A 27,414-nucleotide genomic window follows, 5' to 3' on the forward strand; every position below is an offset into this window, starting at 1 on the left:
GTGTTCTTTGTGATACTGTCTCCTGAGTTTCTTCTGGTAGAGAGGAGTTTCTGATTATGCACGTTAACATTTGTAGTGATGACCAGGAGAAACAGTCCAAGAAGAAACCTCGCCTCTTCTGTGACATATGTGACTGCTTTGACCTCCACGACACAGAGGACTGTCCCACCCAGGCGCAGGTGTCGGAGGACCCCCCCCATTCCACACACCACGGCAGTCGGAGCGAGGAGCGCCCGTACTGTGAAATCTGCGAGGTGTTTGGGCACTGGGCCACCAACTGCAACGACGACGAGACCTTCTGATGAAGCCCCGGCCCGGCGCCCGGCTCCTCCCCAGGCTCCTCCCCGGGCTCCTCCCCGCACGGGCAGAGGCAGCTGGACACCAGCAGTGTGTGTGCGGACTTATTCTGGTGAAGCCAGGTCCTGCACCCGGCTCCCCCCACCCCACCCCCCGCCTCCCACCGGCGCGGAGGCGGCTGGACACCAGCAGTGTGCGTGCGGGCCTTCAGAGAACTCACGTTATTTCTGACCCCCATCAACAAATCTAAGAGAATATTTTGATCTTCAGTACATCACCCCTTTAGTCTCCCCTGAGAAGTTAAAAGAATAAATACTTAGTAGGTGAGATTTCACCTCTAATTTTGTCGTCTTTTTAAAAGTTCTAACAAGACATTGCACCAGATGCCATTACATTCACTGTCCCTAGGGAAGCCTCATAGACCGATCCCTACCCTTACAATACCTTATTTAAGTAACTTTAAATTATGCTGTTACTTTTCATATTTGCACTAAAACTTTTCCAGGCTGCATTTGTATATTTAGATGTTTTGGTTAAGCTTTGACACTGGAATGAGTTGGAAAAATGTGCCATTTTGCATTTTCATCTACTCATTTAAAGTATTTTATTCTAAAAAGAAGTATCTGAGCTCTTTGCACTACCTGATGTCAGTAGTGCCTTTATTTCAGGCTTGATAATACTTAGGTGTGATTATAAAATCATGAAGCAGGTAACAGGAAGGGGAAGCCCCCAAACTGCTGTGGGGACATTTTATAATCTATATGCTGCACCTACTTACTCTACTGTGGTGTTTTGTTTATTGGTTTTGCATAATTTCAGCTTCTATATATTATATGTATATATTTTTTAAAAATCTATATTTTGGGAAAAAATACAATGTCTTTCTTTTCAGATTTTTACCTTTATGAAAAAGAACACACATCAGGACATAATGGACTAGGCCAGAAGTAATATCACGTGGCTTTGCAACTTTTTTTTTTTTTTCTGTTTTCATTTTGTTTATCAGATATAACTAACTAGGAGAATTTCCTCCAAATTTTTTTTTCTTTCTTCAGCAGATAGCCCCAGCAGTCAACTCATTAGATAATAAGCCACTATAAAACACCTAAATTAACCAATCTGCAACCATTATAAGCTTTTTTTACTGTGTTTTTAGATGAATGTACGATGAGAAATTCAACATTAATAAATTTGGATTTTCTTATCACACACAAAAAATGAAGGACCTCAACCATCAGAAGTTTATCAACCGGTTTGAATCTATTTATCTTCATTTGAATGTCTTCGATATGTACAAAGTAATGTATCTTCCATGCTACATGTATAATAAGAACTTCTATAATTGTATATATGCCTTTGATGTATTTTTCCCCTCAAGATTATCAAATGTGTGTCTGACAAGTGAAGAATCTGTAATGAGTTGAAAACTTTGGTTATAAACATACTATAATAGGAAGTGTTTCACAAACAAAATGTAAAACAGTATTAAAATTTGAGCAAACGAGTGTTCTGTATCTACTTTAATAAATGGTTATTCTTTTTTTGCTGGTGGTAGTAAACTGATATTCTTCTCAGGGTTTTTTTTTCTTTCAATGAGCAATCACTACAGATCCAAACAGCAATTTCTACTGCAGATAAACACCTTCTAAGAAATTGATTTATCCTCATCTCAAAGCATCCTGTGACCCACTTAACATAAAAAAAACTTAAATGTTGTTATTCATTGCTATATCACACTATATTACACAGAAATATAAAGAGCACCATGTAACACCAACTACCTATTAATCCATGATGTTTTGGAAAGAACCCCTGAAAATTGCTGTGATATTTAGCAAAATGATTACTGAACCAAACATTTGTTTTACGAGCACAGACTCCCCAACAGGTCAATATTTCCAAGGCAGAGTTAGTTGAACAAGAACAATGTTTTTATGTACCTAAAGGATACTCTGACACTAGTCCTTGATTTCCCTACTACCCATAGGGGATTAAAAGACTCCAACTGTTAAACTTAACTGTGATAATAATTTCACCATATATACTTACTGTCAAATCCTATTGTAGGGCGCCTGGGTGGCTCAGTCAGTTAAGTGTCTGACTTCCACTCAGGTCATGATCTCACGGTTCATGGGTTCGAGCCCTGTGTCCGGCTCTGTGCTGACAGCCAGCTCAGAGCCTGGAGCCTGTTTCAGATTCTGTGTCTCCCTCTCTGACCCTCCCCTGCTCACGCTGTCTCAGTCTCTCTCTCTCTCTTCTCTTTCTCTTTCTCTCAGAAATAAAACACTAAAAAAAAATTTTTTTTAAATCCTCTTGTATACACCAGAAGCTAATACAATGTTACATGTCAGTGATATCAATAAAAACTACAAAGAAGAAAACATTAAGGTGGGCAGTATTTATAGGGTAACTACAGCAGCATAGCAATGTTTCCAACATCGGGTCCCTATACAAGTTAAACACCCATGTTGATCATCTTCTAGCATTGTGATCCTGTCCGAGAAGAATAGTTTACCATCTGGTCTTGCTCATTTACATGCATGCAAGCTTGGGATTTCACTAGCCTTGGGCATCTCACTCCTGCACCCTAAGTTGGGCCCTCATTTAACAGCTTGTGACAAGACCTGCTGAGACCATGTATTCTCTTACACGGTGCTAAAATAATAGACCTCAGTTGGGCTAAAAGCCTGCACACGTGACAAGAATTTGTGATCTAGATTGAGAACCACTGTGAAAACCGGGTTGAGAACTCGGGCATAAAACAGTCTACACTGAGGAGAAACGTTTTAAAATCTAAATGGTTTTGATGAAATCATGGAATTGAGAGTGCCAGTGTGTATATATGTATGATTCATTGTTCGGCATCATCCCCAAATTCTGCTCTTTGTTTACTCAGACTCATGATCATTGTTTAGTGAGTCCTTTCTTCATAACAAAGTGTATGTAAAGGATTGAAGAGAGCCAACCACCCGAAAAGCAAACGGTATCAAGCCTCTTTCACATCCCAAACAGCCAATTTCCGCCCTCCAAGTACTGAAACGCATGAATCATTCTAAAACAATAGTTATTAAGCAATTAAATTCCTGGCACCCTACCAAGTTTTTAAAATGAAACACGACGTAAATTCCACCCTCTTGATTTTCACAACTCAACAACCTAACATACGAATTCTACTGATGGAATGGAAACTGGATTCCACACGGGATATTATTCTGTGAAATAGAGTGCAGTGAACCTACTGGGAACAGAAAATCAGACAAATCACTCAAGTTTCTCTCAGCCGTTGTCTTTTTTGGGTAAAATTTCGCCTAGAAACTAAAAGCAAAGCGAAGGACTTTCTGACCGCTATAATTTAAGATTTCCATTATAGCGAGAAGAAGAAAGTCGCGATTTTTAAATGGGAACAAGTAGGATCCAGTCCCCGTCTCCCAATTCTCAGCGTCCATCGACTCCTAAACTGAAGCTGGATCTGGTTGGAGCTGTGGGTCTCGGGGAGCTTCGGGGCCCAGGCAGCAGAAGGAAGCAGCAGGCGCTGGGGCCAGAAACGACAGTAGACGCCGGCCCACCGCAGTTTCCGGGTTTAGTGTGTGGTCAGCCGCCCTGGTCACGTGAACGCGCCTCCACGTGACTGCGCTCGTGGGCGACGCCTAAGGGGAAGCAAGATGGCGGCGCACCTGTCCTACGGCCGAGTGAACCTGAACGTGCTGCGCGAGGCGGTGCGTCGCGAGCTGCGAGAGTTCCTGGACAAGTGCGCGGGAAGCAAGGTGAGCGATGGGAGGCGGCGACACTGCTTTCCGGCCTCCGGTGCCGCCTGGCCCAATCCGGTGCCCGATTGCCTGAGCTCCTGGTGTACGGGGCCCCTGGGGCTTCCGAGGAAGGGAGCGAGCGGGACCCATGAGGCGGGGAGAGGGTCTGCTGGTCGGGCCTGGGGCGCACGCCCGGAGTCGGCGTGGCGTCGCGATTGCTTTGTTGCAGCAGAGTGAGCCACTGTGGCATCCCAGGCCCTCGTGAGCCTTAGCTATGTCAGGTGCCCCTCATGCCCAGAGGGGCAGGTCTGGTGCCCCCTGGGAACAGGACGAATGGGGCGGGCACGGCCCAAGGATGTCGCTGGGCCAGTGTCCATGCGTTACAGCGATCGTGCGTGTCGATGCTTATCGTACCTTTAAAAGCTTCTGAAGCACTAACCTCTTAGAACCAGCATCTTAGAACCTGCTGCTCACACGTATTATGATAGAAGTTGTAGTTGTTTGAGGTTTTTACGTGACTTTTCTAAGGACTGTTTCTCCTGTTAGATGTTTACCACCACCCAACACACAATTGAGTGAGAAATTGTAGATTAGGGACTTAATAGGATTTCGTCTAAGCGGCGTCATCTTTCTCCTCTCCCCTTGGGGTTTATCTGTCCCCCTAGGTAACTGGCAGTACAACTCCGAAAAGAAAAGGAAAACTGAGGAATCTCAGGAACTGGTCTTAGAAAGAAAAGAACTTCAAGAGATGGAGTGGGAGCTAGCGGCCATTGAGAGAAAAAAGCAGGCTAAGCCCTAGGTGCCCATTTAGGCCCAAGAAATGAGACTGAAATCTGAATAAGATCATGGATTGCATCAATGGCAATACTGTGGATGTAATATTGTGCTGTGGTTTTGCAAAATGGTACCATTGGGGGAAACTGAGCAGAGCATACAAGGGCTCCCTCTGTATTATTTCTTACAAATAAATGTTAACCGACACTTATCTCAGTAAAAATTTCAGTTAAAAGAGGGAAGAAGAGGGGTGCCTGGGTGGCTCAGTCAGTTAAGCATCCCACTTCAACTCAGGTCATGATCTCACGATTTGTGGGTTCAGGCTCCACGTCGGGCTCTGTGCTAACAGCTCAGAGCCTGGAGCCTGCTTTGGATTCTGTGTCTCCCTCTCTCTCTCTGCCCCTCCCCTGCTCATGCTCTGCCTCTCTCTCCCTCAAAATGAATACACATTAAATAAATAGAAAGTAAATAAGTAAATAAATAAATAAGGGAAGAAGAAGAAATGACATTGGAGATTAGCAGTAAAAATATTCAAGGGGACCCACGGCAATGACCCATGAGTTGTCAGCTGAGTTCTAGATTGGGGTCCTAGTCCTCTTACACTATATGTAAGGCCCAGAGTCCCTATGTGGTCCTGGACATGTTATTTAAACTTCCCAAACCTTTTAAAACTTTCCTCTTCTGTGAAAATAAGATTCATAATACCTATATCCAAGGTTTTAATTTTATATAATTGGATTATGTGACATTACCATATAAAATACTAGATTGAGGGGCGCCTGGGTGGCTCAGTTGGTTAAGCGTCCTATTTCGGCTCAGGTCATGATCTCACAGTTGGTGAGTTCGAGCCCTGCATCGGGCTCTAAGCCGACAGCTCAGAGCCTGGAGCCTGCTTCGGATTGTGTCTCCCCCTCTCTCTAGCCCTCCCCTACTTATGCTCTGTCTCTCTCTGTCTCGAAAATAAATAAAATATTAAAAAAAATTTTTTACTACTAGACTGAACTGTTGCCATTGGCAGGTTCTGTCTGGTTCAGTCTACTAGTTGATACCATGACACAAATACACAACAAACTACAATTCCCTCTTCACGGTGGCCCGTGACAACAGTAACATCCGTGTCCAGATCCTGTTCTTCTTTAGATTTGTAAGATCCGAATATGATTAGAGCCAATTAAATTTTTGTTAATTCAGAGTTTGAAGCAAATATTCCTACTGCTTTGACTGTTGTTTTCTGTCGATGTTGTTGAAATTCCTGATATTAACCGTAACGAGAAAGTTTCTCCCCTCCTACAGGCAATAGTTTGGGACGAGTACCTCACGGGACCATTTGGCCTGATTGCACAGTATTCACTACTGAAGGTAAATGAGCTATTTGTGTTTTGTTCAGGGATTAATAATTCTGTACTTTAGTAATAATAGGATTTTACATTTTCTCCTGAGTGATTGGCTTGCAAAGCTCTTGGGTCTTTGTAGACACGGATACTAATGCATGTCTAACATTTTTCATACATGGTCCATTGGCCAGCGATTTCATACTGATCCTAATTCTAGAGAAGTTACTAGCGTTGTATTATGTGACCATCACCTGGTATCATTGACAGTTCATTGTGTGAGTCATTTGAATTCAGATGCAATGGCAGTGACTTAATCTTGAAACTGTCCTTTATACATCTGGCCTTGGGGAAGCTAAATTTGGCTAACAAAGTATTAATGCACTTTTGGCTGCGAGTGGTTATGATGACTGAATCTGGATGTGATAGGTAAGGTTCAGGGTTTTTGTTAACCTTTTGTGTATGTGTTTTCCTAGGAACATGAAGTGGAAAAAATGTTCACACTTAAAGGAAGTCGTTTGCCAGCAGCTGATGTCAAGAACATTATTTTTTTTGTCAGACCCAGGCTAGAATTGATGGATATAATTGCTGAAAATGTGCTCAGGTATCTCTCAGAGCTTATGTTTGGACCAAAAGGGGTTGGTCCTTCTCAGGGTTTTAACGTCCTGAGCTCCTCATTGCAACCTTCTTGTCTTGCTAATGCATTGGAAGGTGGTCTTCTAGAAAACTGGGCAGGCGTGAAAGAGTCTAAGGGAGGAAATGAGAAGCTCATGAAATCGTTCAGACAGTTGGAGAAGGGGGTCATCATATAACCCCACTTTCAGGACAGCTAAAAATTTGGACTTATTATCAATGGTCTCTAATGGTTATATCTCTAATGGTTAAGTTATCTTTCAATACACTGTACATAGTGTGTTTGAATTTCATAAGCAAAATAAGTATGAGCTGATTAAAATTTAATACAGCCTTCAATCTATAGAGGAAGTTCTTAGCCCCATCTGCACTCTGTGGTACAGTTGATTGATGCGGCCCTTAAAATCTTAAAAGCGTATGGGCTGTTGTGAGAGGCCCACTGTCAAGGAGACTAGAGGTGGAAGTCAAGAGTGATCTTTCATTTTTCTGTAAGACTGTGTCACTGCATTGGTTTGGTTAAAGAACCGTCTGTTTTCAATAAGACACAGACATCCTGCTTCAATAAACCTGAGAGCTTAATGCCCCATAAATGGTTTAAGAGAAAGCTGGAAAACGCATTACGAAACACTGGCTGTGATCAATGCCTCTTTCCTGTCAGGGGAAAAAAAAAAAAAAAAAAAAAGAGAGCGAGAGCAAGGGAGAACAATGACACAGCCATTTGAGTGTGTTTATCCGATGCCCATTTATTTAGCACCTGCTGTGTGCCGAGCAACAGGCCAGGCTCTAGGAATAAAATAGACGGAACAGCCTACATCGTGAAGGCGCTTGTAAGCTGAAAAATGTCACTTCTTTTGCAGCGAAGACAAACGTGGCCCAGCAAGAGATTTCCACATTTTGTTTGTGCCACGGCGAAGTTTATTGTGTGAACAGAGGTTGAAGGATCTGGGCGTCTTGGGTTCCTTTATTCATAGAGAGGAGTACAGCCTAGACCTCATTCCATTTGATGGGGATCTCTTATCCATGGAATCGGAGGGTGCATTCAAAGTAAGTTTGATGTTGAATTTCAGACTTTATTATTTTTTAATTTTTAATTTTTTTTTAGTTTATTTATTTTGAGAGAGAGAGCACACACATGCATGTACAGGGGAGGGGCAGAGAGAGAGAGAGAGAGGAAGAGAGAATCCCAAGCAGACTCCAAGCTGTCAGTGCAGAGCCCAACGCGGGGCTCGATCCCATGAATTGTGAGATCGTGACCTGAGCCAAAATCAAGAGTCGGATGCTTAACCAGTTGAGCCACTCAGGTGCCCCTGAAGTGCTTCATTTTTTAAAATAACAGCTTTATTGAGACATAATTCGCAGAGCATAAATTCTGCCCTTCTAAAGATGCAGTGCAGGGGCGCCTGGGGGACTCAGTCTGTTGAGTGTCCAACTCTTGGTTTCGGCTCAGATCATGATCTCACGGTTGGTGAGATTGAGCCACGAGTTGGGCTCCGTGCTGACAGTGCAGAGCCTGCTTAGGATTCTCTCTCTCTCCCTCTCTCTCAGCCCCTCTTTCCTGCTCCTGTGCTCACTTTCTCTCTCAAAAATGAAATAAAATGTGCAGGTCAGTGGTTTTCAGTATATTCACAGAGTTGTGCATCCATCACCACTGTCTAATTTTGGAACATTTTTATCACCCCAGAAAGAAAGCTGCTGCCCATTAGCAGTCACTCTCTCTCCCCCGGCCACCAGCAGTCCCTAGTCTAGTGCCACTTGTGTGGATTTGCCAGTTCCGGAGATTTCTTGTCAGTGAAATCATATACACGTGGTCCTTTGTGTCAGGCCTCTTTCTTAGCATCATGTTCTCCAAGCTCATCCACGTTGAACCTGGTGTCACTTGATTGCCGAACAGTATTTCTTTGTAGTGATGCCCCGTGTTTTGTTTATCATTCATCTAGATCGTGATATTTCACTTGTCAGCCATCACGGTGCTGTGAACGTTCGTACAAGGTTTTGTATGAATGTGTGTTTTCATTAGATATACCTAGAAATAGAATTGCCGGGTCATACGATAAAACTCTATGTTTAACGTTTGGGAAGCTGCCAGACTCTTCACAGGGACGGCACCATTTTCTGCTCCTGCTAGAGGTAGATGAGGGTTCCAGGCTTACATCCTCACCAACACTATTGTCTTTCCTTTTGAAGTTTGCCATCCTGGAGAGTGTGAAGCATTATCTCATTGTGGTTTTGATTTGCGTTTCCATAGTGACCAATGATGCCAATCTCCTTTTCACGTGCTTATTGGCCATTGGTATATCTTCCTGTAGAGAAGTGTCTGTTCCGCTCCCTGATACATTTTTAAAATTGGGATACTTTATCTTTTCATTAGAAGAGTTGTAAGAGTTCTTAGTATGTTCTGGATATAAGTTCTTTATCGGATACATGAATTGCAAATCTCTTCCCCCGTTCTGTGAGGGTGTTTTTTCACTTGGTAGAAGTGGTGTCCTTCAAAACACACACACAATTTTTTTTTCCACCACAAAAAAATTTTTTAAGCAGGGCTTCACGCCCAGCGTGAAGCCCATTATGGGGCTTGAACTCACAACCCTGAGATCAAGACTTGAGCTGAGATCAAGAGTCAGATGCTTATCCAACTGAGCCACCCAGGTGCCCCTCCAACACAAAAGTTTTTAATTTTGAAGTTCAGTTTATCAGATTTTGTCTTGTTGCTTATGCTTTTGATGTCCCATATAAGAAATCATTGCCTCACCCGGGGTAACGAATTTACCCCTATGTTTTCTTCAAAGAATGTTATGGTTTTAGTCTTATGTTTAGGTCCTTGGCCTATGTAGAGTTCATTTTTTTTCAAGATGTGAGGTAGGGATCCAACTTCATTTGCATGTGGCTATGCATTTGATTCAGCACCATTTGCTAGAAGGTGATGGTATTTTCCTCATTGAATTGTCCCGGTACCCTTGTCGAAAATCAGTTGTCCATAAGTGTAAGAGATTTATTTCTGGTGTCACGGGTCTTTGCCATTAATCTATGTGTCTGCCCTTATGCTAGGACCATACTGTCTCAGTTACTGTGGCTTTGTAGTAAGCTTTGAAAGTGAGAGATGTGAGTCTTCCAAATTAAAGTAGTTAAATGTATCATTTTATTCTTTTAGCTTGTGCTTTTTTTAAAAATTTTTTGTTTTTGAGAGACAGAGTGCAAGTGAGGGAGGGGCAGAGAGAGAGAGAAACACACACACACACACACACACACACACACACACAGAATCTAAAGCAGGTTCCAGGCTCTGAGCTATCAGCACAGAGCCTGATGTAGGGCTTGAACTTAAGAGCAGTGAGATCATGACCTGAGCTGAAGTCGGATGCTTAACCGACTGAGCCACCCCGGCACCCCATTAGCTTGTGCTTTTGAGTGTTAATAAATCCTTTTCCAACCTGAAGAAAATCATATATTTTCCTTGGAAAGTCTTGACGTTTTGCTCTTTATATTTAGGTCTAATCTAACATGAATTGTGTGTTTGTAGTATGGAGTGTGTGGTGTGAGGTAGGAGCTTATTTAATTTGTTTCAAATGGGCAGCCAGTTGTTCCAGAATTGGTTTTCTCCACTGATTATTTCCAGTGTATGTTTCTAGTGAATGCGTGTGCTTTGTTCTCCAGTTCCGAAAGGTTTCTTGTAAATGTAATTTTATGTAATTGTTTTATTTATGTATTTTTATTTATATGCGTATTTGTCCCTCACTAGATGACCGCCTGGCTTGAAATTCCACAAACTCACAGTAGAGTTAGGATATTTAACACAAATAATCACCCCGCCACCAGTAATTTTAGAGCAAATAATTCAAGATAATATCTGTCATTAAATTTTATTTTTATGTATTTACTTCTTTTTGACAGAGAGCGTGCCTGTGCACACTGCAGGAGATGGACAGAGAAATGGAGAGAGAATCTTAGGCAGGCTCCGTGCCCAGCTCGCAGCCCTGTGTGGAGCTCAGTCTCACGACCCTGAGATCAGGACCTGACCTGAAGTCAAGAGTTGGACGTTTAACCAGCTGAGCGATCCGGGTGCCCTGTTGTTAATTTCAAATCTTTTTTTTAAAGATAGACTTGTAGAGGCATGTGGGTGGCTCAGTGGGTTAAGCGTCCAACTCTTGATTTCAGCTCAGGCTGTGATCTCATGGTTTGTGGGATTGAGCCTCACATCCGGCTCCATGCTAACGGCGTGGAGCCTGCTTAGGATTGTCTCTCCCTCCCTCTTCTGCCTCTCCCCTGCTGGTGCTTGTGTGCGCGCACGTGCTCTCTCTCTCTCTCTCTCTCTCTCTCAAAATAAATGAACATTAAAAAAAAGATACGCTCATGAAAGAACATCTATAGTAATACAACTTTTTAAGCTAAAAATATGAATGCTATTTGGGAGATACTCCTTAATTTTTTTTCCTTGAATTTTGATCTCACTTCTGCTCTGATCAGGAGTTCTAAGTAATTTTGCCAGAAAGTGTCTCCAGACACTCTTGATCTTGGCCCATTCACTGCACTGTTAAAATACCCCAGCCCTGGACGAGCCGTCATCCATCTCTCTCCTTCAAGTAGTGACCACGCACTCACTAGCATCTTTGCAGGATAGCCCTCCGCTCTGTCTTCCTAGTTCCTCTGCTGTCCTTTCCCTCCTGGCTTTGGAGGCTAGAGACACATTGGGTGGGTGGGTGGAGGGCAGGTGTCTCGTGCTGTGTATCATTTTGACGTATGAATGGATGATATTTGTGGGGGAAAAATCCAGATAATTCCAAATAATAAAAGTTAACATTTATCAAGCACTTATTGTATATTTTAAGTGGTGGGGTTAAATGTTTTACATGCATTTTCTTCTTATTCCTTATGCTGTGTGACCTATGCTCCCTTCTACCTTCTACCAGTGGGTAAGTTGAGGCACACAGAGGTTATGTCACCAACCCAGGAAGCAGCTGGGAAGTGGCCTGGCTGGGGCCCCGATCAGGGCTGCCTGAGTCTAGAACCGTGCTCCCCCGCCCCGGATCAGATCTGAGCATTTCCCCTCCTACCTCCCAGCTGGTCCTGTGTGTATTTTATTGGCCTTTACAAAATAGACCTTGTATATTTTATATCGTAAAATGTGTTTTTGAAAAACGAGATCATAATCTAAAGATGGTTCAGCCACCCCTTTTCACTTCTCAACATGTTAGGACTTTGTTGGCAGCATGTATGAGAGCCTCGGGTTTGTCAGAACCGCTAAGTGTTCTGTCATGTGGTCCTCTGGGGCTCCGGGGGTCAAAGAATATGTGCCTTCGTGGGTGTCCGCATGGGGCCTTCCCAGAATGTCCTACCAAAGTCTACACCCGCCGCAACAAGAGAACCCATTCCCCTCATAAGTCTTTGCTAATCAGTTTACTTAAGAGCTCATAAAATACGACCTGGTGTGCTTGGTGAACACTCTTCTTCCAGAAGGCTCTGCCAGTTGCTTCCACACCTGCATCTCCATAGCACAGCTGTTGGCCTTGTGTTCTGGACTGGCGGAGAGCAACGTGACAGAACGGTCCTGCGTCCCCAGCTTTCCCGGCAAAGGGGGAAGTACGTGGAAAATCCCAGTGCCGGACAGAGGCAGGGGCCCGGCAGGCGCCTGATGACTGCGGCCTGCCAGCGACACCGTTTCTCTCCGCAGGAGTGCTACTTGGAGAGCGACCAGACAAGCCTCTACCATGCGGCCAAGGGGCTGATGACCCTGCAGGCTCTGTACGGGACAATCCCCCAGATCTTTGGGAAAGGCGAGTGTGCCAGGGTAAGAAATGGCCTGTGTTTCTGGGGTGAAGGTAGGGGTGCCCTGCTCCCCAAAACGGGAGCGATAGGAAGCTATTTACAAATGAGTAACAGTCCTGTTTGGGAATTCACCTCGTTGCCGAAAGGTCCCCGTATCCCCCGGATTGATATCCCCTGTGGACACGTCCAGGGTAGCAAAACCTTCGAGTTGTCCAACGTGCCTGCTCCCAGCTGACGTCCAGTAAAGTGATGCTTTGCCTTCTTGTTTCGCCTAAACAAGTGTCCTTTTTGCCACTATATAGTGCCATGCACTACTTAATGCCTTGTTTTTCACACTTTTGTGCTTTTTGCCGGTGATTTCACTGTTGATCGTGGCCCCAGGGGTAGTCCCACAGCACTGTCAGTGTTCCCAAGCTCAGGAAGGTTCTGGTGTGCCATACGGAGAAAATACCTATGTTGGCTACGCTTCCTTCAGGCATGAGTTCTCGTGCTGTTGGTAATGAGTTCGTCGTTGGTGAATCACCTATATATAGTAAATAACACACATAAAACAAAGTTACACATGGGCGCCTGGGTGGTTCAGTTGGTTAAGTGTCCGACTTCGGGCCAGGTCATGATCTCACAGTTCATGAGTTAGAGCCCCGCATCAGGCTCTGTGCTGACGGCTCAGAGTCTAGAGCCTGCTTCAGATTCTCTGTCCCACTCTCTCTCTGCCCCTCCCCCGCTTATTCTGTCTCTCTCAAAAAATATATGTAAAAAATTATTTTAAAAAAAAGTTACACATTGACTAGTTGATAAAAATGTTGTGACCAGAGGCTCACAGGAAACTAGCCCCATATTTGCCCCTGGAGCAGCGGCTCCGTATTCGCTAAGTCAGTGGTCATGGTGACCGCACGGAAGTATCATGAAAAACGAGAACAGACTGTATCTGAGTTCATCCTCACCGAGTAGTGGCCGGTGTTGGGCACAGGTACGTGTTTGAGTGGGTGGCCAACAGCAGTCGCTTTTCTGTGTCTCTAACTGAATTTTTAAATCAGCTAATTCCCAGGAAAGTCCCACCTGATCCAATGTTTTATTTCCAGCAAGTGGCCAATATGATGATCAGGATGAAGAGAGAGTTTACAGGAAGCCAAAATTCAATATTTCCTGTTTTTGATAATCTCTTGTTGCTTGATCGAAACGTGGATTTACTGACGCCTCTTGCCACTCAGCTTACGTATGAAGGACTCATTGATGAAATTTATGGCATTCAGAATAGTAAGTAAAGCGACATCTGTGTTTACCAATAGGTCAATGGATAAAGACATCATCCAGAAGGGTTTTGTTTTTTGTTTTGTTTTATTTTTTTGAGATGCTTTCTGTGCGTGTAAATCAGAGGATATTTGAGAAGATAAGAATACGGGCTTTCAGCTTTCAGACAAAGTCCAAGCAAAAACGGCTGTCGTCAGTGTCACAAGGGCTGGCCGGGTGCTTCGTGTGCAGGACTGTGCTTACCCTGTCCGTGAGCTGCGGCCACAGGCTCGATGGCCCTGCACTTCGGAGAATCTAGACCCTCCCGGCTGGCATGCTTGTCAGAGAGGTGGCCTTTGCCCTGGGTGTGGGGAGAGGTGGGTGTAGAGAGGGCGCAGCGCAGGGCAGACTGCGTCGTAAATGCAGGGACGCCACAGGAGAGATTGCCGTGGGGTGCTTCCAGGGAAGGGCGGAAAGTCGAGGTGGGGGTACCAGATGGAAGACTGGCGAGGCCGGCTCGCGTTTGTGGGATTAGGTCAGAGGCCACGAACCTCTAGGTTTGGCTTTGGCCCACTTGTTTTTATCAGCATTTAAAATTTTAGAAACATTTAGTAATAACCCTGATTGATTTATTTGTGATCACAGCGTACCTTGATCGTGGGAAAAACCAAAACCTCTGTGCTATATGCCATTTTCCCCTAAAGCCAAGGGCTTCCTTCTCTCCTGAGTTGGAAAATTCCGTTTTGTGTCTGGGCACTCGATCGGTTCTGCCAGTAAATGCACCCAGGCACCCATCTCCTTCCGTTGTGGCTCAGGTTATGTGAAGTTACCTCCGGAGAAATTTGCACCTAAGAAACAGGGCGATGGAGGGAAGGACCTTCCCACGGAAGCAAAGAAGCTTCAGCTGAATTCTGCAGAGGAACTGTATGCTGAGATCCGAGACAAAAACTTCAACGCGGTGGGCTCCGTGCTTAGCAAAAAAGCAAAGGTGATCTCCGCAGCGTTTGAGGTGAGGCGGCTGGGCTGTCATGCTGCAGCCTCAAGGTCACAGGCTAGACTGCCCAGCCCGCGAGGAGGGGCGGAGTCCCGGTGGGCGCACATTTCTCTCCTGAGGAGCTGTGCTTGCATTCGGTCCCGGGAGGGGGGAGCTGGGGGGGCTGGGGGGGCAAGGCCTTCTTTTAGAACTCGCTCCCAGACCCATGACAGAAGGTTCTGAGTTCACTCCTCTTTGGCAAGGTGGCAGGAGCCTTGTGTGTTGTTCACAAACTTGTGTCGTAAGTATTTGCTTTACCCTCTTCTTTTTTAAAAAAAATGTCTTTTTAATGTTTTATTTATTTCTGAAAGAGAGAGAGAGACAGTGTGACCAGGGGAGGGGCAGAGAGAGAGGGAGACACAGAATCTGAAGCAGGCTCCAGGCTCCGAGCAGTCAGCACACAGCCCGACGTGGGGCTCAAACTCATGAACTGTGAGATCATGACCTGAGCCGAAGTTGGACGCTTAACCGACTGAACCACCCAGGCGCCCCATGCCCTCTTATTTTTCATGATTTCCTACCTCACACCAGATGGGGCCAGCTGGGCCATAAATAAAAGATCCCCTATAATTGACCTCGCAGCTCAGGATGAAGTTTAAGCCAGGATGCGGGTGACGGGGGAGCCCCGCAGATGTAGGAAGTGATAATGAGAGAGGCAGGTTCATTATCACCTTCCTGCCTCCTCTCGCCCAGCCACTGGGTTATTCTTGGGGGAGCTCAATTTGGAAACATGGAAATTCAGGAAGATGATAAACTCTGAATATTTAGACTTTGGAAACATAAGCTGGGAGAATTTCTGAAAACTAATTTTCCAGCGAGTATGTATTAGATTTCATCTTTCTTAGGGGTTATATTTATTAATTGATTTTCATATAATTTTTTAATGTTTTATTTATTTTTGAGAGAGAGAGAGAGAGAGACAGAGTGTGAGCAGGGGAGGGTCAGAGAGAGAGGGAGACACAGAATCGGAAGCAGGCTCCAGGCTCTGAGCTGTCAGCACAGAGCCCGATGCGGGGCTCTAACAAACCACAAGGTCATGATTTGAGCCAAAGTCAGACGCTTAACTGACTCAGCCACCCAGGCACTCCTGATTTTCATATTTTTGAAGTTCCTTTTGGTTTAAATGATTAAGTTTTGCCAAAAGAAAAATCCCATCACTAAGCAAGGTTCACATTTCCATGTACAATATTCAAGATTGAGATCCAGCAGTAAGAATGATTTTTTTTAATTACTATTATAGAGGATACTTTTTGCTGTTTACGTTCCCGTCCTGATGTAGTGTTTCTGTGTTTTACTCGGAAGCGTTTGTGGGTAACCTAATACTGTCCCCCACAAATACTCCATTGATACTCCAGAGTCTGCAGATACCACTCACGATCTGAGTCTGGGCAGAGGGGGAGAAACCCTCACACATTTGCTCTCTGAACTCCTGACACAGTCATCAGGCACCACAAACTCCTCTTTCCTGTTTCCCTCATAAGGCGGGAGCTGGGTTTGGCCTGCTTTATTTGTCTTCCGTTCTTTCTTTCACACGGATAATAAGTGAAACATCCTCTGAGCCACACGCAGCACAGAGCACTTTAAAAATAAAGCGTCTCCCCTGCTGACGGGCTGTTGTTTCATCCATTTCAGGAAAGGCACAACGCAAAGACGGTCGGGGAGATCAAGCAGTTTGTGTCCCAGCTGCCCCACATGCAGGCAGCGAGAGGCTCGCTTGCAAACCACACGTCGATTGCAGAGTTAATCAAAGACGTTACCAGTGAGTGTCCTCGCGAGGGACGGTTTTCATCTGGGGCCAGTTTGTGCACCCCGAGGTCATTGTCACCGTGACACCTCCTGGGGAAAGGCAGCTCTGTTTTCACACGTTATTTGCAGTGTTCCTTAAGTGTATGCACTTGATGTTCATAGTAAGAACGTTCCTTTTGCGGTGAACTCATTTCTTCCCGTTATTAAAATACTATAATCCTAAGGCAAAGTACTTGGAAGAGTGATGAAAGAAAAAAAACTCTTATGTGAGTTTGCCGCCACAGTGAGGCTCTGTTTTTTGTCTGGTGTTTTCCCTCTTGCTAAGGGTTATTGAATTGGAGCAATGTGATGTTTCCACTTCTGTTTTGGTTTTTCCCTTGAAAACCTCCTGCAGAATTGGTAGATCACATGCTGAGTATTTTGAAGGAGCTCAGAAGAGGTATATTAAACCAAAGACAAGTTTATTCCTAAAACATGGGTGCTGGTATTATGAAGTAGACTTTGAGTCTGAAGTAAAACATGGTGTTAGAAAAATCAGTCTTTTGTTTTCATGTTAGTAGAAATCAGTTAGAACTGATGGTAGTGAAGTGCTGGGGGATTAGCTTTCCCTGTTACTAGGGCATAGTTCTTGAGATCTGTGTTGAGTCTTGAGGATTGCCAAGGGGTACAGCGATCAGCTACATCTTGATGTAATTTGGGAAGATAGGGTTGTAGGATTTTCCATGTTTTTAGAAGATTGTTTTCAGATGACATTTGTTCGATTTAAAAAAAATTTTTTTTTATATTTATTCACTTTTGAGAGAGAGAGACACAGAGCATGAGCAGGGGAGGGGCAGAGAGAGAGGGAGACATAGAATCCCCAGGCTCTTAGCTGTCAGCACAGAGGCCAATGCAGGGCTCGAACTCATGAGCTGTGAGATCATGACCTGAGCTGAAGTCAGATGCTTACCGGCTGAGTCCCCCAGGCGCCCCTCCGATGACAATTTGAACCTTTCATTTCCTTGCTTTTTTTGCACGTCTTGTTTCTTAATCATCATCTGTGCGGAAAGGTACAGTGCTCAAATAAATCACCATTTACTTAATTTCTAAGCTGCAAATTTGCTAATTGCATTTTAGCCTCTGAAGACTTCTTTGATAAACTAACAGTGGAGCAGGAGTTTATGTCTGGAATAGACACTGATAAGGTATGTGAACAATGACCTAACAAATAATTGATGGTTTATCAAACGTAAGATTATAGCTAGGAAAGTAGTTGCTTTGACTCCCATGCCTGGCCTAGGTGTTTTTAAGAGCAAGTGCAAAATGTGAACATCTAGGTTTCATCAAGTAGTGCAAGGTGTTTTCTGTAGTACACAGAGTGGTGAAGACCCGGCCCCTGAGATCAGCAGTCTTTCAGGCCTGTGGTAGAGAAGTTAAGAGATGTGCTTTCTGGGGGAATTGGGTCATATAATTCCTTTAAATATCCACTTCTGTTCATATGTTTAAAATTATTCAGCTTATGGAAATTCTTCTTTTCTAAAAAAGTTCCTGTTATTTTGTGGTCCATAAATCACTGTAATAGTTGAGATCAACCGTCACACACGCCCAGACTCCCTGCAGCCTCTCGGGAAGTGGTGCACAGCTGGGCGTTTGTGTCGCCGAAGTGCATCCTCCGCTTTGAAAAATAATAGTAAATATCAAGTTCTTTAGGTCCCCAAACCAGATGGTGGTTTGCAGACGCATATATTTGTTTTCAGGTCAACAGTTACATTGAAGATTGTATTGCCCAAAAGCACCCGCTGATCAAGGTGTTAAGACTAGTTTGCCTCCAGTCTGTATGCAACAGTGGTTTGAAACAGAAAGTTTTGGATTATTACAAAAGAGAAATTCTCCAGGTGAGTATGTTTTAAGTTACGAATTTACCAAGGGAGAAAACAGCTTTTTTAAAATTTATTTATTTATTTTTAATAGTTTATTGTCAAGTTGGTTTCCATATAACACCCAGTGCTCATCCCCGCAAGCGCCCTCCTCCGTGCCCATCACCTCCCTTCCCCTCCCACCCACCCCCATCAGCCCTCAGTTTGTTCTCAGCATTCAGGAGTCTCTCATGGTTTGCCTCCCTCCCTCTCCCCCACTATTTTTCCCCTTCTTCTCCCCCACGGTCCTCCGTTAAGTTCCTCCTAATCCTCCTGTACGTGCAAACATATGGTATCTGCCCTTCTCTGCCTGACTTATTTCGCTCAGCATAACACCCTCAAAGTCCATCCAGGTTGCTACACATGGCCAGCTTTCATTCTTTCTCATTGCCATGGAGTATTCCATGGTATAGATAAACCACATCTTCTTGATCCATTCGTCCGTTGATGGACACTTAGGCTCTTTCCATGTTTGGGCTATTGTTGAGAGTGCTGCTATGAACATTGGGGTCCATGTGCCCCTATGCATCAGCACTCCTGTATCCCTTGGGGAAATTCCTAGCAGTGCTATTGCTGGGTCATAGGGGAGAAAACAGCTTTTTAAAAAATAACTTCTGCGGGCACTTGGGTGGCTCAGTTGGTTAAGCGTCCCGACTCTTGATCTCAGTTCAGGTCTTGATCTCAGGGTTATGAGTTTGGGCCCTGTGTTGGGCTCTGTGCTGGGTGGGAAGCCTACTAAAACAAAAACCAAAAACCTTTAAAAAAATTTTTTAGGGACGCCTGGGTGGCTCAGTCGGTTAAGCATCTGACTTCAGCTCAGGTCATGATCTCACGTTCATGAGTTCGAGCCCCACATTGGGCTCTGTGCTGACAGCTCAGAGCCTGGAGCCTGTTTCAGATTCTGTGTCTCCCTCTCTCTCTGACCCTCCCCTGCTCGCACTGTCTCTCTCTGACTCTCAAAAATAAATAAAAAACATTAACAAATTTTTTTTAATTAAAAAAAGTTTCTTTTAATGTTCATTTATTTTTGAGAGAGAGAGTATGAGTGGCAGAGGACAGAGAGAGATGGAGACAGGATCTGACATAAGCTCCAGGCTCTGAGCTGTCATGACAGCACAGAGACCAACATAGGGCTCAAACCCACGAGCCACAATATCATAACCTGAACCAAAGATGGACACTTAACCGACTGAGCCACCCAGATGCCCTCAAACCAAAAACCTTCTTAATTAAAGCTCCTATTTTGGTATATTGTTTCCACTATCTTTTAAATTTTGTAACACCTAGAGGGGTAGTCCTTGGTATTGATCACTATTTACTGTGTTTGCATTAATGACAGCTGATGTTTATTGAGCATTTACTGTGTGCCAGGCTCTAGTGAAAGAGCTTTATTGGGGCGGCTGGGTGGCTCAGTTGGTTGAGTGTCTGACTTCAGCTCAGGTCATGATCTTGCAGTTCATGAGTTCGAGCCCATCTCAGGCTCTGTGCCGACAGCTCAGAGAACTGAGGCTCGCTTCAGATTCTCTGTCTCCTTCTCTCTCTGCCCCTCCCCTGCTCATGCTTGCTCTCTCTCTCTCTCTCAAATAAACAAATATTAACATTTTTTAATTAAAAAAAGAGCTTTATTGTATTCATTTGTTTGACCTTCACTACAGCCCTGGGAGCTAGATACTGCTATCATCCCCATTTTTGGGGTGAAAACACTGAGACACAGAGTAGTTACATAGCTTGCCCAAGGTCACCCAGCTAGTCAGTGGCAGAGTCAGTGCCAACACCCAGAGAACTGGGGTCAGGTACCCATGCTCTTAACCAGATTGCATTTGATTCAAGAAGGGACCTTTCTGCAAATTTTCTGATAATTCCTTAGCAGACTTATATTAAGCCTGTTTTACTTCATAATTAGGGAAAAACCAACTTTATTTTAAAAAGTTCTCCCATCTGGGGGGTGCCTAGGTGGCTAAGTCAGTTAATCATTCAACTTCAGCTCAGGTCATGGTCTCAGTGTTTGTGAGTTCGTTGAGCCCCGTGTCGGGCTCTGTGCTGGCAGCTCAGAGCCTGGAGCCCGCTTCAGATTCTGTGTCTCCCTTTCTCTCTGCTTCTCCCTCACTCATGCTCTGTCTCTATCTGTCTCTTAAAAATAAATAAACATTAAAAAATTTTTTTTTAATTTTTTTAATTCTCCCCTCTGTTTGAAAATGTCTCAGGGAGTGTTTATTTGGTGTTACCATCCACGGTTAAGTACGTGATTGTCAAAACTAAATGCTCATTCAGGTTTTTTTTTTATTATTTTGTGTTTTAAAAAATTATACAGATAATACATGGATTCTTATCATGAGAGTCAAATCAGATGAAGTATCTGGAGCAAAATGGGATCCTTCCTGCACCGCACTCACACCGCCTCCCTCCCCAGTCAGGACCAGTGGCAACAGTTTGGTTTGTGTGCTTGCACACTCCTCTTCCCGTTTATGTACAAAGAATATTTACATACACAGAGTTTGGGGCAAGACTGGCTGGATCCATGTCTCAGCTCTGCTACTCAGTTAACGGTGTGACCTTGGGCCAGTTATTTATAAAATGGTTATTGTCTCCTCTATACAATGGAGACAACAATACTACCTACCTCATTGGCTTATGAGAAAGATCACTGAGTTAATGTATGCAAAGCTCTTAGAACAGAATACTGCCCACACCCCCACCCCGAAAGTATTATGTAAGTGTTGGCCATTACTATTACTATCTGCTGTATCTTTTTTAAAACGAAGTAAAATTCTACTGTACACAGTATTCTATCATGACATTTTTTGTCCTTAAGAATATATCCAGATCTTTCTTTTTTTTTTTTTATTTTTTTTAATGTTTTATTTATTTCCAGGAGAGAGAGAGAGACAGCGTGAGCAGGGGAGGGTCAGAGAGAGAGGGAGATACAGACTCTGAAACAGCCTCCAGGCTCTGAGCTGGCAGTCAGCACAGAGCCCGACGCGGGGCTCGAACCCATGAACTGCGAGATCATGACCTAAGCAAAAGTCGGACGCTTAACCAACTAAGCCACCCAGGCGCCCCATCTTTTTTTTTTTTAATGTTTTATTTATTTCTGAGAGAGAGAGACAGCGTGAGCAGGGGATGGTCAGAGAGAGAGGGAGACACAGAATCTGAAGCAGGCTTCAGACTCTGAGCTGTCAGCACAGAGCCCGATGTGGGGTTCAAACCCACGAACCCTGAGATCATGACCTGAGCTAAAGTCAGACGCTTAACCGACCTAGCCACCCAGGCGCCCCTATCCAGATCTTTCTTACCGGGGTGTGTAGATGTGCCTCATTTTTGTTTTTTAATGTCTAATTATATCCCATATAACTACATAATTTATTTGTAAATGGGAAGATATGTATTGTGGAGTACATGACACATTCATTTATTTGATGCTCACTTAAGCTGGGTCTATAGATTCTGACTTTAAAGTAAAACCTTCAGGGACACGCGTCGGGCTCTGTGCTGACAGCTCTGAGCCTGGAGCCTGCTCGGACTCTGTGTCTCTGTCTCTCTCTTTGCTCCTCTCCCACTTGTGCTCTCTCTCAAAATAAATAAACATTAATAAAATAAAGTAAAAACCGTAAATTCCTCTTTGAAACAGTGAGCTGGATTCGTTTTAGTGAGAAGCAGGTGTCATCCTCCGCTCCGCCCCTGCGCCCGTAGAATCGTTACATGGACTTCGGTAACGTGCCCTCCAGTACGAACTGAATTGATCTGTGGGAAGCGCTCTTTTTAGAAAGTGGCAGAAACCCTTTTCCTGATCTGACATCAGTGCCAAACGACTTCTCTTGCAGACTTACGGCTATGAGCACATACTGACCTTACATAACCTAGAGAAGGCTGGCCTGCTGAAACCACAGTCGGGGGGCAGAAACAATTACCCAACGATCCGGAAAACGTTACGCCTCTGGATGGATGATGTAAACGAACAGGTACAACACGCCCCTCCACTTCAACTCCGTTTACCTACTGGTTAATGGTTCGTTGTGACCACATAAGGTACTTGATTTATACATCCACTTTGCGTTTTCTAGACAATAATTTTCTGATGTGTTTGAAAGTCATGCATTGATGTGTTACATCTCCCAGAGTCCCAGCAGGGAACAGAGAGGGTGCTCTCACAGGGGGTCGTTTGACAAGTTTCCTGGGGGGCGCCTGGGTGGCTCAGTCGGTTAAGCGTCCGACTTCGGCTCAGGTCATGATCTCACGGTTCGTGGGTTCGAGCCCCACATAGGGCTCTGTGCTGGCGGCTCACAGCCTGGAGCCTGTTTCAGATTCTGTGTCTCCCTCTCTCTCTGACCCTCCCCTGCTCATGCTGTCTGTCTGTCTCTCTCTCAGAAATAAATAAAACATTAAAAAAAAAAAACAAGTTTCCTGGGATGTGGGCAGGGTGGGAGCCAGTGAAAGGTGTGCAGTGTGCAGTGGAGTGTCCTTACCCTCCTGGGCCTGAGGGCAAGGAGAGGGAGCTGTTGCAGAAACCCGTTCCAGAACCTGGAGAAAAGAGCTGTGTGGAGAGGCCGTCGGACAAGGTGAGGGATGAGAGTCTGTGGTTGAGAGACACAGCCAGCCTCCCGCAGTGTTGCAGAGAGGGAGCCAGGGCAGTAAAACCCTGACACCACTTGCCAGGTTCCATGCCGTGCCTCCCATCGGCCAACCCCAAAGAAGGTATGGAGGAGGTTCCCTCCACACCTAACCCAGGTTTTCCCTCAGAAGGAACTGGTTTTTATCTACCCTTCCAGGAAGATTCTGTGTATCTACTGACATTTTAACATAAGTGATGAGTATTTTCTACCACTGACCCTCAAAGCAGGTGCACTTTGCTTTGCATTTATTATTGATGCCAGTCTTTCTAAATTTCTTTTTCTTTTTTTTTTTTTTTTGGACTTTCATAGGCATTTTATCAGACCGCGTCCTGCAACAAAAGCTAGTAATTAAAAAGTCTCCTCTTCCAATGACAAAATGGGATGGATTATCTTTCCCTGGTGAAAATATAGATACTTTTAATTTCTATGTTGTAAAGTGTAAACACTGTATTACTCCCACTCTCTCAGTGTTCTTTTTTTTTTTTTAATGTTTATTTTTGAGAGAGAGAGAGAAAGAGAGAAAATGAGTGGGGGATGAAGCAGGCTCTGTGCTGACAGCAGCAAACCCAATGCGGGGCTTGAACCCATGAACCATAAGATTGTGACCTGAGCTGAGGGTGGACGCTCAACCGACTGAGCCACCCAGGACCCCCTCTCTCACTGTTCCAATCTGCCTCTCTCCATTCCAGTCACCACTTAGCCCTGTAACTTGAAGATCCTTCTGCGATCTACCTCATTCTTTTCTGTAAATTTTCTTTTTTGAATTGTTGCATAGCGATTTTGTGGATAAACCTTAATTTACGACTTAACAGATTTCTCTTGCTAGAACTTCAGGTTGTTTCCAGTCGTTTGCTAGCACCCACAGGGTTGCAGTTTATCCGTGTGTGCTTTGGTCTGTTCTGGTACAAGCTCCAATGTAGAGTAAATACCTAAAAGTGGAACGGCCAGGTTCAAGGGTAATGCTCGTTGTTACTCAGCCAGAGAGTGCCGGGTTATCCTCCGAGAAGTTTATTGCCAAACCAAATAAATATTTCATGGCCAGTGCCTAAAGATGGTTTGAGTGACTTTTTCAAGATCTGAGTCGGAAGTGAACTTCTGGCAGCTTGGAATCGGAGCCCAGCTGGGGTCGATTGGAGCAGGACATGACCGGAGTTTGTGTTTCTGCCTTTACAGGCACATCACGTAATCTGGGGTTCCCCACAAGGCCACTGTTCACTGGCTCTGCGTCTCTGTATCTAAAAGCTCTTTCCCTTTAATTATTTAACAGAACCCCACAGACATATCCTACGTGTACAGTGGCTATGCCCCTCTCAGCGTGCGGCTGGCCCAGCTGCTGTCCCGGCCGGGCTGGCGAAGTATCGAGGAAGTTCTCCGCATACTCCCAGGGCCCCACTTTGAAGAACGGCAGCCGCTGCCCACGGGACTGCAAAAGAAACGTAAGTGTGTGGCCAGTATCTGCGACTGCGTACCGCTGGCGTGGTTTTCATGGAGGATGCAGTTGCTGAATAAAGCGCGGCCATAAAGTGCCCAGGACTCAGAATCCAGTACCCCTCTTTTCTTAGTTGCTGATGGACAGTGTGGGCGCCAGAAGCCGCCCAGCTGCATGAGCGACAGCTCTTACCCTCTGGTAAGACTGCTACCTTCTCCGTAGTCAGAGAAAATGCTGGGATCCAAATCGTGCTCCTGACTGTCAGCTGAACTGTCTGCACCAAGACGCAGTTACAGTTACCTTTTTTTTCCCCTCCTTACAAATGATGCCCTTTTTTAAGACGTGGGAAGAGAAACACCCATAATAAGTAATTCTTAATTCTGACATGTTTCCATTTTAGGTCAGCCGGGAGAAAACCGAGTCACTCTGATATTCTTCCTCGGGGGTGTAACCTTTGCTGAAATTGCCGCCCTGCGATTTCTCTCCCAGTTGGAAGATGGAGGTACAGAATATGTCATTGCCACCACGAAGCTAATGAATGGGGCCAGCTGGATCGAGTCTCTAATGGAAAAACCTTTCTAGGGTGATCAGAGTCGACTTGAGTGAACCGCAAAATAAGCTCCTTGAGAAAGGCCGCCATAAGGGAGGGAAACCTCAGTGAGGAAGAACAGAGGGATACAGAATTTACTTCGGGGGTCAGCTTTTAAATTACACGGTTTTCTCCTTTCTGCTTCTCATTTCTGGAAGAGAGAAGACCAGAAGAGAATCGACCTGGGTAAAAGTAACACCAGCTGTTAACATCCGAAGCTCAGGACCGTCCTCAGAGACCTCTGAAAACGTGGAGGACAGTGGGGTGGGTAATCCGCAGCTGCACACGGGGGCCACTTCTTGAAATAAGAAGGCAGGGACTGAGGAAGTAAAAATGAAAACTAGAAGGTGTCACCCCTGACAAATAGTACCGTCTTTCCCGGAGGCACATCACGCCCGGGCCAGTGGCTGGGTGTTGGGGCAAGAGCCAGGCTTCTCATGGAGTTGAGATTTCTTTCTCCACAAGTGGCACGTTACATTCGGTGTCACCGTCCTCTGTCTTATCTGACCATTAAGGCAAGTGTTGTTCCTTCCACTTTCTGCTTTCAGTTCCTCCGCTTCGATGAAGCAAGAGGTGTGGAGGGACTTCTTTCTCCAAACCAAAGTTTATCTGTCGTCTGTCTGACCACCTAAATTCCTGTGGCTCCCGTACTTATCAAGGGCCTTTTATATTGAGGGGCGTGAGGGTTGGGGAGCAGCTTCCTGAGAATTTTCTCAGACGCTTTTCCAGGACACTTGCTTAGTGCACGGGTTACTCACTCCAAGGCGTTTCAGTGGTAGATGCCTCCGCGGGGGCTCAGTTTTCTTCCCTGGCCATCCTGCGCCCCAGCCTCCAGCTCGTCCCGTCCCACTTGGAGCAGTGGTGAGTCTTCAGCCTTTGCCAGCGCCATCTCCACGGTAACTGCACCGCGTACTTCTGTGTGGCCGCCCCACACTCAGCCTCTGGCAAAGCACAGCTCCGTTTCAGTCCCTGGTCCGGTGACCTCGGCCTCGTGTGGTGCAGCTTGTCGATGGTCGTGGGGACCGGCTGCTCCTGCAGGAGACGGTTAGTAGCTGTGGGGCAGAGGAGTGGGATGTTGGTGGAGAGGCTGGAACTGGGTGTGCGTTCCCTGCCTCCCCCCTGCTCCATCCCAACATCTGGAAGAGTTAAATCCAAGGAGGGGACCAAATTGATGGCATCATAGCCCTCACACACGTCTCCCCTCTGCTCTGGGAGAACACGGTCAGCATCCCTTCTTGGGCAAGGTGTGGTTTCTGTTATTAATTAATAAGCGTACATGTTTTTTTTTCTCACTTTGTTTCATTAATGAAATTCTGTTAGCTCATTGCATGTCACCAGTGAAAGAGAAATTCTATAATAAAAAAGTCTCTTTAAGAATGAGGTATAGAGGGGCGCCTGGGTGGTTCAGTTGGTTGAGCATCCGACTTCGGCTCAGGTCATGATCTCACAGTTCGTAGATTCGAGCCCCGCGTCGAGCTCTGTGCTGACAGCTCAGAGCCTGGAGCCTGTTTCAGATTCTGTGTCTCCCTCTCTCTCTGACCCTCCCCTGCTCATGCTATCTCTCTCTCTCTCTCCCTCTCTCAGAAATAAATAAAACATTAAAAAAAAAAAAAAAGAATGAGGTGTAGGAAAGGTCATTATTTAAGAGACTTCCTTCTCATGCATTCAGTTTGGCCTTGACCTTCAGTATTTGGAAAATGGCCTTTTTGAAAAAAACTATTCCTGTTTTAGAAAATCCTTTTTCAAATACTTGTTATCCCAGGGAGATTACTTTATACCTTCCAGCCCCAGCTGTAATCAGCTTCAGCCGCCTTAGAGAATGAAATCCACCTTGCCCCTCAATGTTTTGGGCTCACGGGATTCGATTCAAGTCTGGTCAGGTCTCCTTGGCTGGGTTTTTGTCCTATGAACAGATACTCAGTTGTGTCTCATGTGTCTACATTCACTCGTGACTCTATACTTGCTTGCTCAGAGCCTAGTTAGGTCAGCTCCCAAATGCATTTAGCGGAAGACTTAAAAACATCAATTGCTTCATCTGTATGCAAATAGAAAGTGGTGGATAATTATATATTACTCACCTTTGTGTAAGTTCACTTAATACTTGAAGCAGCCTTTGTCTCAAAGGAGTCTGCCCTTACTGAGAAAGGGTATGTGAATGGTACATTTATTCCTGGAGAGGGCGGATTGTTTACATCATGTCTGGACTTTTGTCTAGTTAGGTAGACAGTTCTGCTACACCAGCAACTCCATAAAAAAGAAGTCTGCACAGATAAGAAGTATACATAGGCACTGTTCCGTATCTTATGTACACTTTCGAATTTTAGCCAACAGAGAAGCATTT

At 44.9% G+C, this 27,414-nt stretch overlaps 2 protein-coding genes across 10 annotated transcripts in view; both read left to right on the top strand.

The window, feature by feature from the left end:
* CLIP1 (CAP-Gly domain containing linker protein 1) overlaps positions 1-1,860 on the top strand; it is a 131,155-nt gene extending 129,295 nt beyond the window's left edge. For all 8 annotated transcript variants that reach the window (XM_039238020.1, XM_039238087.1, XM_039238159.1 and 5 more), the window contains one exon: positions 77-1,860. In XM_039238020.1, coding sequence (XP_039093951.1) covers positions 77-302 — 226 coding nt within the window. In that variant the 3' untranslated portion in view covers positions 303-1,860. The remainder of the gene's footprint in view (positions 1-76) is intronic.
* Positions 1,861-3,587: 1,727 nt separating this feature from the next.
* On the top strand, positions 3,588-25,426 carry VPS33A (VPS33A core subunit of CORVET and HOPS complexes). Of its 2 annotated transcripts, XM_039256338.1 has the most exons (14): positions 3,588-4,061; positions 6,111-6,176; positions 6,625-6,752; positions 7,639-7,825; positions 12,447-12,563; positions 13,624-13,798; positions 14,587-14,780; positions 16,437-16,563; positions 17,667-17,734; positions 18,287-18,424; positions 22,267-22,404; positions 24,323-24,491; positions 24,885-24,986; positions 25,232-25,426. In XM_039256338.1, the coding sequence occupies exons 1-14, from the start codon at positions 3,960-3,962 to the stop codon at positions 25,261-25,263; spliced, it is 1,743 nt and encodes a 580-aa protein (XP_039112269.1). In that variant the 5' UTR covers positions 3,588-3,959; the 3' UTR covers positions 25,264-25,426. The 2 variants fall into 2 exon arrangements, with proteins under 2 accessions (XP_039112269.1, XP_039112190.1); XM_039256259.1 differs by having other exon boundaries at positions 24,885-25,426.
* The last annotated feature ends 1,988 nt before the right edge of the window (positions 25,427-27,414 follow it).

Source organism: Hyaena hyaena, unplaced genomic scaffold (assembly GCF_003009895.1).
Source record: "Hyaena hyaena isolate Hyena2069 unplaced genomic scaffold, ASM300989v1 scaffold_0, whole genome shotgun sequence".
In the NCBI taxonomy this organism is placed as follows: domain Eukaryota; kingdom Metazoa; phylum Chordata; class Mammalia; order Carnivora; family Hyaenidae; genus Hyaena; species Hyaena hyaena.

Excerpts from the sequence above, each read along its gene's own strand:
- VPS33A (XM_039256259.1), top strand. The coding sequence starts at position 3,960 with ATGGCGGCGCACCTGTCCTACGGCCGAGTGAACCTGAACGTGCTGCGC. Across the intron at positions 6,753-7,638 it reads ATTGCTGAAAATGTGCTCAG|CGAAGACAAACGTGGCCCAG; the intron begins GTATCTCTCAGA and ends CTTCTTTTGCAG. Across the intron at positions 22,405-24,322 it reads TGGATGATGTAAACGAACAG|AACCCCACAGACATATCCTA; the intron begins GTACAACACGCC and ends ATTATTTAACAG.